The 18,336-nt window shown below is 45.7% G+C and overlaps 1 protein-coding gene across 1 annotated transcript in view; it reads left to right on the forward strand.

Annotated features, from left to right (window-relative positions):
• The first annotated feature begins 1,148 nt into the window (after positions 1 to 1,148).
• The window catches only part of TMEM62 (transmembrane protein 62), a 39,662-nt gene continuing 22,474 nt past the window's right edge, over positions 1,149 to 18,336 (forward strand). The window contains exons 1-6 of the mRNA XM_076067594.1: positions 1,149 to 1,832; positions 1,866 to 2,407; positions 4,778 to 4,889; positions 6,382 to 6,519; positions 8,324 to 8,369; positions 12,218 to 12,359. Of these exons, the coding sequence (XP_075923709.1) occupies positions 2,258 to 2,407; positions 4,778 to 4,889; positions 6,382 to 6,519; positions 8,324 to 8,369; positions 12,218 to 12,359 (588 nt within the window). The 5' untranslated portion in view covers positions 1,149 to 1,832; positions 1,866 to 2,257. The remainder of the gene's footprint in view (positions 1,833 to 1,865; positions 2,408 to 4,777; positions 4,890 to 6,381; positions 6,520 to 8,323; positions 8,370 to 12,217; positions 12,360 to 18,336) is intronic.

Raw genomic sequence — 18,336 nt, forward strand, 5'->3', positions numbered from 1 at the left:
GTGTATATTAGTGTATAGTAGTGTAGTGTATAGCAGTATAGTGTATAGTAGTGTAGTGTATAGCAGTAGTGTATAGTAGTGTATAGTACTAGTACAGCACACCAGTGTGTTGGAGAGCCAAGCCACATTTACAATCTGAAGTTACGACGTTTCGCCAGTAATCATCTTTCGAGGAACGCCAGTGAAGACAGCTTCATTGGCATGTTCTGTTTACGTGACAACCCTTACTAGTTGGCTGTGTCGGGTGGTGGCAGGTTTAACGACACATTTATAAATGGTCGCGAAAGCCTACGTGTTAAATTAGTAAGGTTTGTCACGTAAACAGAACATCCTAATCCGTGACTAATACAGCACACCGGTGTGTTGAATGTTGTGGATTTGCTCTCCAACACACCGGTGTGCTGTATTAGTAACGAATTGGCACCTTATGTTTACGTGACAAAGCTTACTAACAAGCTGTCGGGTGGTGGCGGGTTTAACGACACATTTATATAATAGGGTTTTCCCCCTTTTTTCTGGCAACAAATCTGAAACCTTTTTACGAGGATTCATGTTACTGCATTAACCACAATACCTGCAGTCAAAATGCAAACAAAAAAACATACTATGATAATATATGATGCATTGTCCTTGAAACTGATTGGTCCACACCAAGGGACGGCTTTCTCTTGAGCCTCCACCAAATTGGTGCTCGACCAGATGACACCAAAAGGCGTCACACAGCTCAAGGACAATGCGATCTAACCCCCCAAAAAGGCCTCTATCACAGAGACGATATTTACATCTCTAGAGAGTTGCTGAGCACAGGCCCAGAACGTCAGAGCGAACAGCAACACGCTGCCACAGTCGTAGTTGACACGGATTTAGTTGCTCGCTGGCGTCTCGGGCAATGGCCGTGTTGTTCGCACCCCCCCCACCTCGGGACCAACCGACTCTGCCCTGGCTAAGCGGCATCGCACGAAACGTCGAGCCGCGAAGCAGCGTGGGCGCGCGTGCACTGTACGGTGGTGGGGCGGGGCGCGGAGGGCGGGGGGTGGGGCGGGGCGCGGAGGGCGGGGGGCGGGGCGCGGAGGGCGGGGCGCGAGGGGCGGGGCGCGAGGGGCGGGGCGCGAGGGGCGAGGGGCGGGGCGCGGGGGCTGTCGCGTTGCTCGGTGTGCGATGACGGCAGCCAGAGTTGGGGCGGAAGCGAGCAGTCGACCACCACAACCACCACCACAATCACAACAACCACCACCACTAACTAATACTACAGCTAGACCACCACAATCACAACAACCACCACCACTAACTAATACTACAGCTGGACCACCACAATCACAACAACCACCACCACTAACTAATACTACAGCTAGACCAGCTACAGCTACTACAACCACCAACTACTACAGCTAGATCGGCCACAACCACAACTAAAGCGAGACCAACTATAGCAACAACCACCACTACAGCTAGACCAGCTACAGCCACAACAACCACCACTACAGCTAGACCAGCTACAGCCACAACAACCACCACTACAGCTAGACCAGCTACAGCCACAACAACCACCACTACAGCTAGACCAGCTACAGCCACAACAACCACCACTACAGCTAGACCAGCTACAGCCACAACAACCACCACTACAGCTAGACCAGCTACAGCCACAACAACCACCACTACAGCTAGACCAGCTACAGCCACAACAACCACCATCACTCACTCCAGCGAGACCGACGACAGCAGTCAACAACAGTCAACAACAGCAACGAGGAAGAGCCGGTGGCTGTGGCAAACGACGTGGTGGTGTGGTGGTTGTGGTGGAGCCGGTGGTTGTAGAGGTGGTGGTTGAGGTTGTGGTGATTGAGGTGGTGGTGGTGGTTGAGGTTGTGGTGGTTGAGGTTGTGGTGGTTGAGGTTGTGGTGATGTAGCGGTGAGCGCTGCGCTACGAACCCTGCGATCCGAGTTGGATTCCCGCTCACGGCCACCAACACCAGTGACAATTATCTGAACCGGTCCTGGGCCTCCTCCCCTGGGGTCGACTTGGCCTCAGATGAGTACCTGGTGCGGTGTGTAGTAAACATCGCCACTGGGGAGACAAAGGCGGCCGGGCGTGGTGCTGGCCACCCACCCCCATCGTGTGACGTTCCGGCCTTCAGAGGTGCTCGCCAACAGTCTGTTACAGGCTATACGGGGGATCATTGGTGGTGGTGGTTGTTGAGTTGGTGGTGGTTGTGGTGGTTGAGGAGGTTGGTGGTTGAGGAGGTTGGTGGTGGTGATGTCCCGCGTGTGTCTCGCTGTGTGCGCCGCCTCCTTCTTGGCGCTCCTCGCGCTGATGGAGGCGCCGCGGGCCGCTGAGCCCGGGAGGCGCCGCGCGGAGCCTCCCTACCCCGGGGCGCTGGCCCGCAACCTCGCGTGGTTCCTGCAGGTGCGGCCCGGCCTCGGCCCCCCTCGGCCCCCTCGTGCCCAGGGCCCTCCTCCCCGGTCGCCCGCGGCCCGGCTGGAGCGCGTTCGTTGATTGTCGTCGAGATTGCCGCGGTTTTCGGATTAATACTGCGATGTGTATTCATCAAAAATTAATACCGCAGTATTAATGATGATACGGAAACGTGCCACCTGCTTCACATGGGAGTTAAAGATCCCGTGCAGGGATATGCCTGGTCCAACATTTCCCAAATTAGAACAATTAAGTAGTACGTGACGAAACCCATAAATAAGAATAGGCTTTACTCTGTTCGGCAGTAGAACAGGGGGTGTCAAGATGTACAAACACCAAAATAGATACCTATTTAAAGGAATCAAGTCGGCAATAATCACAAACGTTCTTTTGACAAAACATGCTCTGCTAATAATATACGGCAATCTTTGAAGTGATTGGCCTCCATCAGAGACGGCAGTCTTCTTCAAGGCCTTGCTCTCACCACCAGCAGTATCAGCAGACCAGAGAACAGCGCCAAAAGGCGAACGACACAATTGGGTTTACGTATACAAAGTGTAACATCAACCCGCAGACTGATACCAATTGCATGCCAGGTGCTCTGCCACCTTGTGTTGGCACAGGGACAGCGCTCACTGCGGGGGTTGTGGGGTGCCTTTTCAAGTGTGCTGGGATGTGAAGCCACACGAAGACTCGCTGGCTTGCTACCAGAGGCCGCTGTATCATCAACAACAACACGTGCGCCTGATCACTCTCCAACTCTACATCGTGCTTGCCGCACGTTGTCGTGCAGTGTTCTTTACTCAGAGAGGCGGGGGTGCACTTTGGCCGATAAGAGATCATGACTGTGAGGCCCGTCCCACACCCACCGCCTTCAATGTGTGTGTTGAGCCTCTTTCGCACCATAGTAAGCCAACCGAGCTAATCGGAGGTGCGGAAATCGAAATGTTTTGCGATTTATACAAATAATGCGGTGTTACATTTTGGCTCGTGGAGAGAACGGAAATGTCGAGGGGTGTTATCACCCTTTGTGGATTGTCGGGGGGCCGCGGGGCCTTGCAATGAAGAACACCGGGGTAGACGGTCATCACAGTGACTTGGGTTATGAACGTGGGTTGTTTTGCATTACCGATAACTCCCAATAGGTAAAAACACGGTTACCAGTTCGCAGGACATGTAGAAAAATAATTAGAAAAAACACGTCTATTTTATGGCCGTGTGTAAATTTGTTTTAATCATGCATATGCGTGATTTACTCCCTGATGGCCGTGTATGGCTCATCATGGTATGCACTTAATTAACTAGACCGAGGTCTTCATTCTTGCAGAAGGCTGCAGGTGCGTCTCCGTTAATAAATGTGGACAAAGTGGTAATGTAATTCAATGCATCCATTCTGTCACCCACCAGCCACTGACAGCGATGGATGGTAGTGCACCGGTTGGAATAATAACACTACGCGCATTTGTTTTTTTAACTATTATAGAACAAGGCTACCGTGACGAAGGAATACGCTGTGTTTTAAGTACATAGCCTCCACAGTAGGGGGGCTATGTTGCCACGTGTAATCCCAGTGGAGTAAGTTGCGAGCAATTTTCTAATTTGGACCTGTTTTTGGATGATGTTAACTGGAATCTTTAATGTCCACTGCGAAAGAGATGGCACGCATTTTATGGTTAATGCACCTGCAGTAGTAACCAGGGTGGCCTGTGGGATTCGAACTGCGAACCTCTGTAATAAGCGGCGAATTGGCTGGGCCATGTAACCACCCCATGAGCTTAAAATGTGGTGACCCTGTGGCATGTGACACAGTATTGTATGCATGTTGAACTTATTCCGCACTGCACGTAGCCAACCGTGCTAATTGGTGATGCGGGGAAGGACAACAAACTAAACGCAAAAAGCAGTAATAAAGAAATGTTTTTTCAATCTGTTCCCAGGTTATGACTACAATTTTAAATCTTGAAGGATGAGTTTAAATTATCCAATAGCAAGAATTGATGGTTGTTATTGTGTGAATATATCTGATGATGCGGATGCCTTCATCATTGCCATCATCTCCAGTCATCGGCAATGCCACCGCAACCACAAAGTACAACATGTTAACTGGCCATCACTGCACCGTACCTCACATGCAGCGTTTACCACCGCATGCACTGTTATCCGTATTTATCTGCCCCTATAATGACTCGTGTCTTAGAGGTCAGGATCTGATGATTATCATCTGAATTGTATGGTCAGGGTGTTAGGGTCACAGGGTTTTATGATTAGTGTCTGGGCTACGGTCAGGGTCGTAGGGCTACGGTTAAGCCTCTAATAATGTGTGCCAATACATCTGCATCCTCTTCTCTCCTGGTTGCAAAGATCTCGGATATTCACATCAGCCGTTTCCAAGATCCCGCACGTGCCTCTGATCTGGAGCGCTTTTGCACCGAGGACTTGGACGTCCTGAAGCCAGCGCTGGTTCTTGTTACCGGTGAGTGTGTATGGAGAGACGTAGTGTTGTAGCGATTAGCCTGCTGCACTATGAACCCGTGACCCGAGTTCCATTCCCGCTCAACGTCAGTGACGATTATCTAAAGCGGTCCTGGGCCTCACCTAGGTCGACTCGGCCTTAGATGAGTACCTGGTGCGCTGTGTAAACATCGCCAATGGGGAGACATGCAGCCCGGGCATGGTGTTGACCACCCACCAACCTCGTGTGTTGTGCCGGCCTTCATAGGTGCTCTCTAACAGCACTTGCCCCAACAGTCTGTTCAGGCTATATGGGGGATCTTTGTCTTTATAGTGGAATGACCAAAACTTAAACCTCAACATGAATTTTCTTGGTGCTTCTTAGATCCCCTTCTTGCCCTGTATCAGCAAACACTGAAATCCATCTCAAGTGTCTATTGCTTTTTATGATCCCACTGGAGATAATTTACTCCTACTTACATTTTTATACCACCTCTTGTCATGTTTAAATCGATGCGAAGACGTATAAAGTCTACGATGAACTTTTTAAGCCAAAGCATCCCAGCTGTCACCCTCCCACCTGCACCAAAGTTCGTGTCCACGTGCAGGTCCATTGTCCCAGGGGTGGCCCCAGACCACGTGGAAGAGGGGGAGGGTGGGCTTGTGGAAACGGAGGAGCTGAGGGGGATAGAATTCGTGGTGACACCTTAGGCCAAGGAGTTTTGTTTATATTTACACTTTTCTCTTGTTAATCGCGAGGGATACGTTCCAGATATGATCGTGAATAACACGTTTTGCGGATAATAATGTTAATGAATTGTCTAAAATACATTCATATATAAGCTATTGTATACATACAAATTGTCATAACATTAATTTTTTTTATGATTAGCAAAGGAAATACAAATAAATATTAAAGTGTTAAATAATAATTTATAAATGAACTTACCTTAAATGATGATGATGCTGCAGAGTGGAAGGACGCAATAACGATGTTGGTTTTGACGATAATGATGATGGTGATGATGATGATGATCGCTATGATGTCATTACTACTGCTACATAGATACATCCGGATAGACTTAATCTCACTTAATCTCATCAATTTATTGAATCACTTTCTTGAATCACATTCTCTTTCATCACATTCTTTCTCTATTGATGCAGTCGTGTAGAGTTCCAGATGCGATTTGCAGATAGCCAAAATCGTGAATATCAAGTTCGTGAATAACGATGGAATACTGTATAGGATTGTGGACTGATGGCTTATATGTGGCACTAGGCCCATGGATGATCCTAGAGTCATCCTTGCATTAACACGGTCACGGAAATGTAGCTTTAGCAGTTGAATTGGTCATCGTAATCTGGGCTCTGTGACTGTCTTAGTCCCGACACAGTGGTCGCTTGGAACTTGCCATTATGATTCTATAATTGCACTTCCTGTTGTATTAGGCTACGGCACTGTCACTGGCGCTGTGGTTTGTTTAGGTCTTAACAAGTCAGGTTTTTGGCAGGTGACTTGACGGATGCAAAGACGGAGAATCGCGTGGGATCCATGCAGTACGAGGTGGAGTGGCAGGCCTACCAGACTGCACTCAAGCGCTCGCGTGCTCTGGAGAAAACCGTCTGGATTGATATTCGCGGCAACCATGGTGAGGTTGCATTATCCCCATCAATCACTTTTACTATACACATAAAAAATTAATCATTCTGAGAATGTGAAAATTCCACTTTGGTGGAAACTAGTTCAGAATCAGAATATTTATTTATACTGGAGGAATCTGATGAGCTATAAAGCTCTTTTTCACAGTACAAGAAAGGTAAAAATCACGCAAACACATACAAATACGACTAAACCTTCCCCATCCTACCAGGCAAAGCCCACTGAGGTATTACCTTGTTTTTTAGAAGCAACCTGACCACAAATGATAGCTCAACGAAGTCGACCATCATTTGGACATTTATAGCAACAAAATAATCTAATAATCTCAATGCATGTGTAAAGACTGTCAGCAAGTCTCGATGTGAAGACAGGGTGTCAGCGAGGCTGGATGCACAGAGTCTGGAGAATCTTGGTTGGGAAATTCCCCAGAGGTCCTTGGTTGGGGAATTCCCCAGTGTCCAAAATAGACGGCTGGGGAAATTCCTCCTGAGAATCCACGAGGATTAAAGCATAACAAGAAGGGAAGTTCGGGGCTGTCGAGAGGGACGAGAGCCATCATCGATGTCTTCACGTCGTCGCTGTCTTCACGTCATCACTGTCTTCACGTTGTCACTGTTTGCTCGGTCACACGATCTCCACGTTGGCATTATCCCATGACGACGGGGTCCGAAGCTACATCACGTGCAATAAAATAAACCTCTACAGCTCGAGTCCAGAGTCGTTACACATGTTTATAAATGAGAAGGGAAAAACTAGAGGACCCGGAGAAAAATCCACGTTACCACGTGGAGAACACACAAACTCCAAATATGCAGGTGTTATGAAATAAAAATCGAATTCTGCTGTTCTATTTGAAATGACGTTTTTTGTAGGTAATTTCAAAGGTATGTGTTATAATATTTGAAGATGTTTAACTGCAAGTGTATGAATGAAAACGGTGTTATACTTTGAGGTCGATGGTCAATGAACCAATTTCATTCACCTATAACTAATACCATTCATATTTTTATAAAATCCAGTAGTTCCAGCCCCCATTCCCTATGGCGGCGAGAGGTGGCACCCTCATGAGTAGGAGTCACATGAGAGTGGTGTCAAAGGAGTTGTGGTGACCTTAAAGTGCACATAGCCTGGCACAAGTGCCGTAGTGACGTCACTGCCACTTAGTGGCGAATTGCCGTTTTTGTTGTTCTAGTACAGATACCAAATGGCAGGTGTGTCCAGAACCATCAAGGCAATCGCAACACGGCAATGGAACCGTTAGTAATCATTGACAGCAAAAGCAGATAAGCCTCCACATGGCCAATGGCTTTCCGGATGAGAGAAACAGCCTGCTTAAGAACCTCTTTGCTGGGACAAATGCCAGTGTACGTAATTGTTTTAAAAGATCATTTGGTTTTATTTAGTTTTAATTTTTAATATCGTATATCTCATATATTAACTCTTGCCAAGTCTGTCTGCTGGCCAAGTTACTCTTGAAAAAGAGCTGTGTAGCTCATAGGGTAATTTACTCGGATGATAAACTTCTGATTCTGCTTATGTGCTGACACAAGTAAAACAGCTAGAAGTGAATAGACTCCACACAGATGGGTCATCAACCCACTTGCACAACTGGCTCATGCATTCACCACCTCTCGTCGTTGCATCATATGGGGGTGTCGCACGCACATGACGTCTATACAGTCCACCACACCCGTGCCTAACAGTACTGCAATTAGTATGCCTTATTTACTGTTGTAGGAGCTATAGAATGCCCACGGTGAGCTTACTTCCCTTCCTTCTTCTTTGATTTGCAGATGCCTTTAACATACCTTCCCTGCACAGCATCCAGAATTACTACAGGTGGGTGTGGGTCGGTGTCCATGGGTGTGCAAAATGGGGAGCAGTAGTATAGTGGTTAGTGTGCTGCGCTACGAACCTGGCAACGCGGGTTAAATTTACGCTAACGGCCAACATCAGTGACGATTATCTGAATCGGTCTCAAATGAGTACCTGGTGCGGCGTGTAAACATTGCCACTAGGGAGACAAAGCCGGCTGGACGAGGTGCTGGCCATTCACTCCCTCGTGTGCTGTTCCGGCCTTTAAAAGTGCTCACTAACAGCATTTGCCCCAACAGTCTGTTTAGGCTAAACGGGGGGATCTTTCTCTTTGTTTATCTTTGTGGGTGTGCAAAACCCCATTTCCATTCAGGAACATTCTGGGTTTTGAGGACTTCAGTTGTGGTCTGTCCAGGTGGTGCCTATAGGTACAATGAATCATGGCGTCTTGTCCTTATTGTGGTCCAGGATTGAAGCCAATACTGATTTGGCAGACTGTAACTATGTCGAACTATCTCACCACATCAACATCACAAGACATTTCATTAAAAGCGGTACCCTTTCTGTGATTTACTTGAGGGGTAGAATGTGGAATGAGGTGTGGGCCTTACTAGGGGTGCTTGGCCAGTTCCTCACACGGGATTTCTGCACGTAGGATGGAGCTGTTGCGCTCAGAGAAACCCTTGCCAATTACTGTCGACTCAATTTTCCGCGTGCGGTTTATTAACCACACACCTGAGATTTTGAGATCAATTAACAACTCATAGATTTTCCCTCAAGCCCAAATTAATCATATAAACACAGTTATTGTTATTCTTGGAAATATTTATTACAGGTCACGTGCTTAAACCGAACAAATATGTGCTCCGGTAAATCCAAAACCTACGTGATCGCCGCTACAGTACATTAGTTGCATATCTTACAACAGTGGGCGGAGATTTATTGGTGTTGATTGGTGTGGCTCTGCTCTCATCCACTTAGTGGGCCGAGTTATTTTGTGCGGGAGCAGGAAAGTGTTGTTATCACTGAGCACGCGCATCGATCAGTCGATCGTTAATATTCGTTCTAAATCGAAATTGTAACAATCGTAATTGTCAGTTGTGCTTCATTTTGAGTTTTGGTGATTAAGTTAATCATTTTTTGTGAGTTTTAATTTACGAAACTGTGTTATGGCAGAGAAACTTAAACATAATTTAAACATGTTAGTGGTTTTTAGTTTTTCTAGTAAAGTTACGTGACTTTACAGAAAAAAACCAAAGTATGAATCCTTGCAGTCACGAAAGCTTCAAATCTAGAATTAAAGTGGTTTTTAGCTTAGAGATCCTTGGAAAATGATTTTTTTCAGATTACCCGCTGCCATCCTTCCCGTGATTACTGCGGATAATCGAGAGTCCACTGGAGTTTAAAAAACTAAAACTAAGCAAAGGAGAGGATGGGTCTCGAGGTCCATTCGCTAGGCCAGTGGTCTCGTCGCGATGTTGCCGCTTAATCTTCTGGTGGAACACAAACTTCGTACAACAGTGAATGTGAGAGTGGAATTTAGGAGGACAAATGGCAGTCATCGAGTAAAACAACAACACGGTATAGCCATGGGTCTGACTACCTCAAGATAAACTCTCGCAAGCCACATGTTTTGCAGTTTAATTACCATTGAAGCATATTGTTATTATTTAACTTGGGTATTCTTTTTCCCTTGTTGCTCCGTTTAATATATTTCTACAACTCTTTTGAGAGGTCAAGAGTTATAATGCAGTCAAGTACAACTTTTTTCCTGCCTGGCTAAGTACATTTTGTTTTTAGTGCCACTCACTGCTATTCACTGCTCCCATTGCTCTGATGGGTTAATGTACGTAAGTATGTACAGTGAGGGAAAAAAGTATTTGATCCCCTGCTGATTTTGTACGTTTGCCTACTGACAAAGAAATGATCAGTCTATAATTTTAATGGTAGGTTTATTTGAACAGTGAGAAACAGAATAACAACAACAAAATCCAGAAAAACGCATGTCAAAAATGTTATAAATTGATTTGCATTTTAATAAGGAAAATAAGTATTTGACCCCCTTTCAATCAGAAAGATTTCTGGCTCCCAGGTGTCTTTTATACAGGTAACGAGCTGAGATTAGGAGCACACTCTTAAGGGGAATGCTCCTAATCTCAGCTTGTTACCTGTATCAAAGACACCTGTCCACAGAAGCAATCAATCAATCAGATTCCAAACTCTCCACCAAGGCCAAGACCAAAGAACTCTCCAAGGATGTCAGGGACAAGATTGTAGACCTACACAAGGCTGGAATGGGCTACAAGACCATTGCCAAGCAGCTTGGTGAGAAGGTGACAACAGTTGGTGCGATTATTCGCAAATGGAAGAAACACAAAAGAACTGTCAATCTCCCTCGGCCTGGGGCTCCATGCAAGATCTCACCTCGTAGAGTTGCAATGATCATGAGAACGGTGAGGAATCAGCCCAGAATTACACGGGAGAATCTTGTCAATGATCTCAAGGCAGCTGGGACCATAGTCACCAAGAAAACAATTGGTAACACACTACGCCATGAAGGACTGAAATCCTGCAGCACCCACAAGGTCCCCCTGCTCAAGAAAGCACATATACATGCCCGTCTGAAGTTTGCCAATGAACATCTGAATGATTCAGAGGACAACTGGGTGAAAGTGTTGTGGTCAGATGAGACCAAAATGGAGCTCTTTGGCATCAACTCAACTCACCATGTTTGGAGGAGGAATGCTGCCTATGACCCCAAGAACACCATCCCCACCGTCAAACATGGAGGTGGAAACATTATTCTTTGGGGGTGTTTTTCTGCTAAGGGGACAGGATAACTTCACCGCATCAAAGGGACGATGGACGGGGCCATGTACCGTCAAATCTTGGGTGAGAACCTCCTTCCCTCAGCCAGGGCATTGAAAATGGGTCGTGGATGGGTATCCAGCATGACAATGACCCAAAACACACGGCCAAGGCAACAAAGGAGTGGCTCAAGAAGAAGCACATTAAGTTCCTGGAGTGGCCTAGCCAGTCTCCAGACCTTAATCCCATAGAACATCTGTGGAGGGAGCTGAAGGTTCGAGTTGCCAAACGTCAGCCTCGAAACCTTAATGACTTGGAGAAGATCTGCAAAGAGGAGTGGGACAAAATCCCTCCTGAGATGTGTGCAAACCTGGTGGCCAACTACAAGGAACGTCTGACCTCTGTGATTGCCAACAAGGGTTTTGCCACCAAGTACTAAGTCATGTTTTGCAGAGGGGTAAAATACTTATTTCCCTTATTAAAATGCAAATCAATTTATAACATTTTTGACATGCGTTTTTCTGGGTTTTTTTATTATTGTTTCTCACTATTCAAATAAACCTACCATTAAAATTATAGACTGATCATTTATTTGTCAGTGGGCAAACGTTAAAAATCAGCAGGGGATCAAATACTTTTTTCTCTCAATGTATGTTGAGCATTTGTCGCACCATACGTAGCCAACCTTGCTAATCGGAGGTGCGGGAATTGCCCAACTTCCTTTCTGAGGGATGAGGCATTAAAGTGCACTCTGCTATCTGTACCCTGTCCTGATCTGTGTTGCACATATATTGCAAATGCTTTGATTGGAAATAATGACGAGGATACTGTGCCATACTGCACACTTCATTTATTCAAAATTGGAGCAATTAATTCAAAGTGTAATTGATTAAAAAAAGTGTGTAACTGGTATGTGTAAAAGTGCAATAAAATTATGTAAATTTTGGAGTGATTCGCACAGTTTTCAAATACATTGCACTTTTGTGAATATAGGTTTAACAGTTTCCAAGCATGGAATGTTGTCACGTTGTGGTTGTAACATGTGCAACGTCGGGACGTTACAGGAAGTATTCGGCCCTGGGAAGGGAAGGCCCCTTCCGCCACGTCCTCACCACACCGTTCGGAAACTACTCCTTCATCTGTGCTGACGCTACGCTCACGCCAGGACCCAAGCGGCCAATCAATTTCTTTGGGATCCTTGACCAGGTAAGCACACTGTGCCCCGTGTGCGGGAAGTGTGGGTCAGGTAAGCGTGAACCAGACCAGGAAGTCCTGAAGCAGGGGTGGGCAACCTGTGCCTCCGGAGCCGTGTGCGGCTCTTTTTCCGGATTTGCTTCGTGACCGTTGTTTATTAAGGACCCCACCATCTTACGTGCATCATCACGTTGCATTGCAGCTCTTGAAATATTGAGTTTTTTTAAATCGAATTTGAAAAAAAGGGCTCTTGATATTTTGGTTGGCAACCCCTGTCCTAGATCAGATGAGGGAAATGTGTATAAGGTGAGGAAAGGATATATTGCATAAGCCAAGCATAGACCATGTGAGAGGCGTGGTCTAGCCAAGCAGACCATAATTTTTTTATAATTTGTTTTTAATTGCGCCCTTCACACTGGGACATCCCAGGGTGTCTCACACGATTCAAAGGGCCCTGCTAGTGGCAGCTGTCCCTGCGCAGCACAATGGGACTTCAGAATTTGGCCCACAAGTGGGCATGAGTGTGCCAGCAGGGGGGCGATAGTTACTGTCGTCCCAGTCGTCATCCCCGGATAAGAAAGTCTCAGAACGGGTAAAGAATGTAAAGGCACGGTGAGGAACGTGAAACCAGACTGAGGGAGGTGTAGATCTGGTAAGGGAGAGCATAAACTGTTGGAGAGGAGTTGTAACCAGGTGAATGAACTGCATACCATGTGAGGAAGCTTTCGACCAGTTTTGTGAACCGTGTAACTTGGTGAGTTTGCCTCAACCCAGTATTCGGAGCCTTGAGCCACATGTGATGCCTTAGAATGGGCAGGAAGAGTCCTATTCTAGTTATGGACCCTGTAACATAAACCACTAAGGAAAGGAGCCTTGGGTTAGTTGAGACAGCTTTAGAGCGGGTGAGATAGAGATACTGTAATTTATTGTAATTATTTTGTATGGCCAATAAAGAGCAACTATGAAAGATTCCTTTTCTAAGCGGTTAAGCGATTTCATTGCTTTGAGAATCCGTGAATTTCAGATACACCTGCCCACCGCCTTCCAATTTATATTTGGGGCAGTGCGAAGTTACACGCACTGTACTTCAGTGTCTGTAACCGCAGTTGCACACAGACGAGATTATTTTATTCTCCCCTTGTACATTGGGTATCCGCGTCTTCTGTGCTTTGTGCCGATCCGGTTAACCGCCATCCATTGTTTTGTGAAAGAAGCCGGGCAAGCCGGTGGGGGGGTCGCTGGCTGGTCAGGTGATTGTTGGGCCCTTTGCTTGAAGCCCACTGCTCGGTCCACGCCGTTTCGATGCTGACATTCGCATCTCGGAGTTTGTGCAATGTGTTTCCACAATGGCCCAGTTCTGAAACTCAGCCGTGGATGTGGAATAATAATAGCAATCATAATAATAAACACAATTTTTAGTGCACATATTTCACGAATCAGAAGCAATTGCACGATCGAGAACTTGGAGGCACAAAACCAGAGCTCACAGACCACCTGGCAGATGTGAGCCTTGTGCTGCTACTTGAAGGTGGATGATTCTTGGATGCTGCTGGATATATGCAGTGGGGGAGAGAGAGGTTCAGAGGATGAGTGCATCTACGTATGTATGTTGAACTTCTTTCACACCGTACATAGCCAACCGTGCTAATCTGAGGTGTGGGGGAATGACAACAAACTAAACAAAAAAAGCAGTTTTTAAGAAATGAGTTTTCAATCTAGATTTAAAAGTGCATAGCCTCCAGTGGCTTCTTAATATCAGAAGGAAGAGCGTTCCAGACGGCCACAGAAGCGCATCCGAAAGTGCGCGATCCGGTGATCATCTTGACTAATTGCTAGCCAAAATCCACTGCGAGGATGCCTGGAGTTTGCGTGCTGATGGTGTATGTTCCTTGACGAGATCGGCAAGGTATTGTGGTTCATTTGTGGCAAGCACTTTGAGTGTAATGAGTGCGACCTCATAATGGATTCGTTCAGCAACGAGAAGTCAAATGCAGCTCAAGAGCGCACTGGACGGTCGGTGTAGGCGCAGCTCTCTTGTACCAGAAAATAAGCTACGCCCTTAAGTTGTGGTAGCAATAAGTCTGACGCGTGTTTGAGGTGTCTTAAATCAAACTGTTTCTTTATTTCTTAGTTGCACAAAAACGAGCTCATTCTAAAGTTATATCTTTGCCTGTTCACGTACTGTATCACTTCGTCGCACGTACTGTGTCACTTGGTCACACGTACTGTATCACCCTGTCGCACGTACTGTATCACCCGGTCACACGGTCAAGAGACCGTATCCACTCGCTCCCCCACCAGCTCTTCTCATAGCCCCCATTTTATACTGTAAAAACCGGAATTGACGTAATGGGTTCAACCAACAGAGCGTCTAACCACAGGGGGGTTTCTACACAGTTGGGATATTCCAAATCAAATATAACCATAGTAATAGGTTTTACCCTTTTAACTGGCACAAAAACTGACACCTTTATTCAAGGCATCATGTTTGCAATAACCACAACACAAGCAGTCAAAATGCAAACAAAAGAGAGAACTCTGATAATAATATGCACTGTCCTTGAATTTGATTGGTCCACACCCGAGACGGCTTTTCTTAGAGCCTAGTCTCCACTGGTGTTGGACCAGATGACGCCAAAAGGCATACAACTCAAAAACAGCGCACTATCAGAGTATTGAGGGCTCGGGGTGAGCATTTACATTATGAAACCTCCTTTGCCAGTAACAAGATATAGTAATAGGTTTTACCCTTTTAACTGCACAAAAACTGACACCTTTATTCAAGGCATCATGTTTGCAATAACCACAACACTAGCAGTCAAAATGCAAACAAAAGAGACAACTCTGATAATATGCACTGTCCTTGAATTTGATTGGTCCACACCCGAGACAGCTTTTCTTAGAGCCTAGTCTCCACTGGTGTTGGACCAGATGACGCCAAAAGGCATACAACTCAAAAACAGCGCACTATCAGAGTATTGAGGGCTCGGGGTGAGCATTTACATTATGAAACCTCCTTTGCCAGTAACAAGATATAGTAATAGGTTTTACCCTTTTAACTGGCACAAAAACTGACACCTTTATTCAAGGCATCATGTTTGCAATAACCACAACACTAGCAGTCAAAATGCAAACAAAAGAGACAACTCTGATAATATGCACTGTCCTTGAATTTGATTGGTCCACACCCGAGACGGCTTTTCTTAGAGCCTAGTCTCCACTGGTGTTGGACCAGAAGACGCCAAAAGGCGTACAACTCAAAAACAGCACACTATCAGAGTATTGAGGGCTCGGGGTGAGCATTTACATTATGAGACCTCCTTTGCCAGTAACAAGATATAGTAATAGGTTTTACCCTTTTAACTGGCACAAAAACTGACACCTTGTTTAAGAGTGTGCTACTAATCTCAGCTCGTAACCTGTATAAAAGACACCTGAGAGCCAGAAATCTTTCTAATTGAAAGGGGGTCAAATACGTATTTCCCTTATTAAAATGCAAATCAATTTATAACATTTTTGACATGCGTTTTTCCGGATTTTGTTGTTATTCTCTCTCACTGTTCAAATAAACCTACCATTAAAATTTTAGACTGATCATTTCTTTGTCAGTGGGCAAACGTACAAAATCAGCAGGGGATCAAATACTTTTTTCCCTCACTGTATAACAATAATTATTTATTGTATTTCTGCCACTTATTGGCTTTCTTGAGCCTTTTCTTTATCTTATCCGTATACTTTCATGCTGCTTCTTGTAACAGAGCTTTTTAAAGGTCGCTCTAGTGTCCTGAACTTCGTTTTAACACACACACACTGAACTGTTGGAGTCTGGCATGGTCTTGATAATTCTTCTGGCTGAAGCGGATTAGGTCGATCTCAGCCTGGGTCCAATGTGTCCCACTGTAAGCAGTTCCTTTTCCAGTGTTGCTTTAAGTTTCTGCATGCACTGCTTGAGAAGTATCTTCTGCCTCTCGGGGTTACTTTCAGCCTGACTGATTGTAGCTCGATACTCTTTTATTTTATTCCTCAAATGCAGCAGAATCACTTTCAGTTGGAAAAACCATGCCATTGCTCTCTTCAGATGATACAACTTGAGTAGTGATTGACAAGTCTGTTCACTGGATTAGAGTTATCTTTGATACTGAGGAGATTGACTGTTACCGACTTCTTGATCTCATCATCATCTGAGTTTTGACTCATTTGAATTGGTCGTTCTGGCCATTCACTTGGAGCCATCCACAGGAATTTGGATCCCTGAATCCATTTTTCACTTTTTATGAAGTTATCAGCTTTCAAACCTCTTGAAGCATGATCTGCTGGTTTTACAAAGGTATTGATATACTTCCAATGGGTCGGTTTTCTGGTCTCACGGATTGTAGCGATCCTGTTTGCCACAAAGGTCTTGAAACGAGTGGTTTCATTCTCTATGTACTTCAGCACTGTAGTGTTATCCGTCCAAAAGGTAGGCTCTTCGAGCAGCACTTGATTTTCTTGTCTGAGCATCTTATCCACCTTTATGGCTCTCTCTTCTTCTGTGATAGACAGTATGACAACTCTGCTGTTGCTTACCCACTTTGTCAAGTTGAATCCCTCACTAGAACACAAAGTTCGGATATCTCTTGACAGGGTGACAGCACGTTCTTCCGATGACACAGGCTTCAAGCAGTCGTCGTTGTAGAAGTTTCTGCGTACTGTGTCAACCGCCTCTGGTGTTGACTCGGTTCTTCCATCTTCAACTCTTCTTCTTAGTGCGTAGGATGCACAGCTGGGTGATGACGTGGCTCCAAACAGGTGCGCAGTCATTCTGTACTCCTCTGTGGCTTGACTCGGGTTGCCATCAGGCCAGCACTCGATGTCTGCCATCATACCCCAAAGTTATTTTCCAAATCTGGTCAACACACCATTGAGAGTGTTGGCGAGATTGGGTCTTTGGAGAAACTGCTCATTCAATGAGGTTCCTTGGTATGTTGCAGTGCAGTCGAAGACTACATGGATCTTCTTTTTCTTCGGGTGGTACACCCCATGATGAGAAATACACCACACTCTTCCGTCTTCTCGTTCCCGCTGCTTTTTAGGCACGTTCACAGCAAAGCTCTTTGCAATGTCTCTCATGAAGCTTGTGGTCCTCATGGAAATTTGGGTTCTTGCTCGGCCTTCTCTTGACACTGCTGATGCGCTGCCTTGCAATGCAGCGGTTGTTCAGCATTTCCATCTTCTCATTTCTCAATGGCAAACCAGTGGTATAGTGTCCATCGACCAGCTCAGCTGACCTTGTCACAGATTGCAATGAACTGATGGTCGTCTTGTGACATCTCTGGTTTGTCCTCGCAACTGCGTTCTGAGAAGTCTGTTGTATTGTTGGACTAACAGTTCTTCACTGTTTGAGATGGAGATACGGTTTGCTGTGAAACGTTGCCATTTTCCATTGGCGTCTCCTGTTCTTATAGGTCCGTTCACTACCCAGCCAAGAGTGGTCTTGATTGCGTAGGGTCCATCACCTTCACTATTTATCATCTTCCATAATTCCATTGCTTTGTGTGCATTAGTTCCTATCAGCAGGCCTATCTCTGCCTCAATGCATGGGAGGTGCACTTCTCTCAGACAGGGTCATCTCTCGACATCATGCTGTAGTGGTATGTTTTCTTTCTTCACTGGAATGTCACTGTGGGTGAAGACCTTTGGCAGGTCAATATAATCTCCCTCCTCAAGTCCACTCACTTCCAGGTCTGACAGGATATAACTGTGTACCAACGTCTCCTGACCCATGGTTCACAGAAGGATTTCAGTCTTCCTGCCTCTGACGTTGAGTTGTTTTCTCAGGGTTTCAGGGTTTCAGTACACTGCCTCTGACGTTGAGTTGTTTTCTCAGGGTTTCAGGGTTTCAGTACAAAACGTCGCTGAACTCCCTGGATCCATGAATGCGTATGTCTCCACACTCTTCTCACTTCTTTTGGATTTGATTTTCACTGGAACAATGGTGAGAATACAATGT

The sequence above is a fragment of the Petromyzon marinus genome, chromosome 17, assembly GCF_048934315.1.
Source record: "Petromyzon marinus isolate PM22_M1 ecotype Great Lakes invasive population chromosome 17, UKy_Petmar_22M1.pri1.0, whole genome shotgun sequence".
NCBI lineage: Eukaryota > Metazoa > Chordata > Hyperoartia > Petromyzontiformes > Petromyzontidae > Petromyzon > Petromyzon marinus.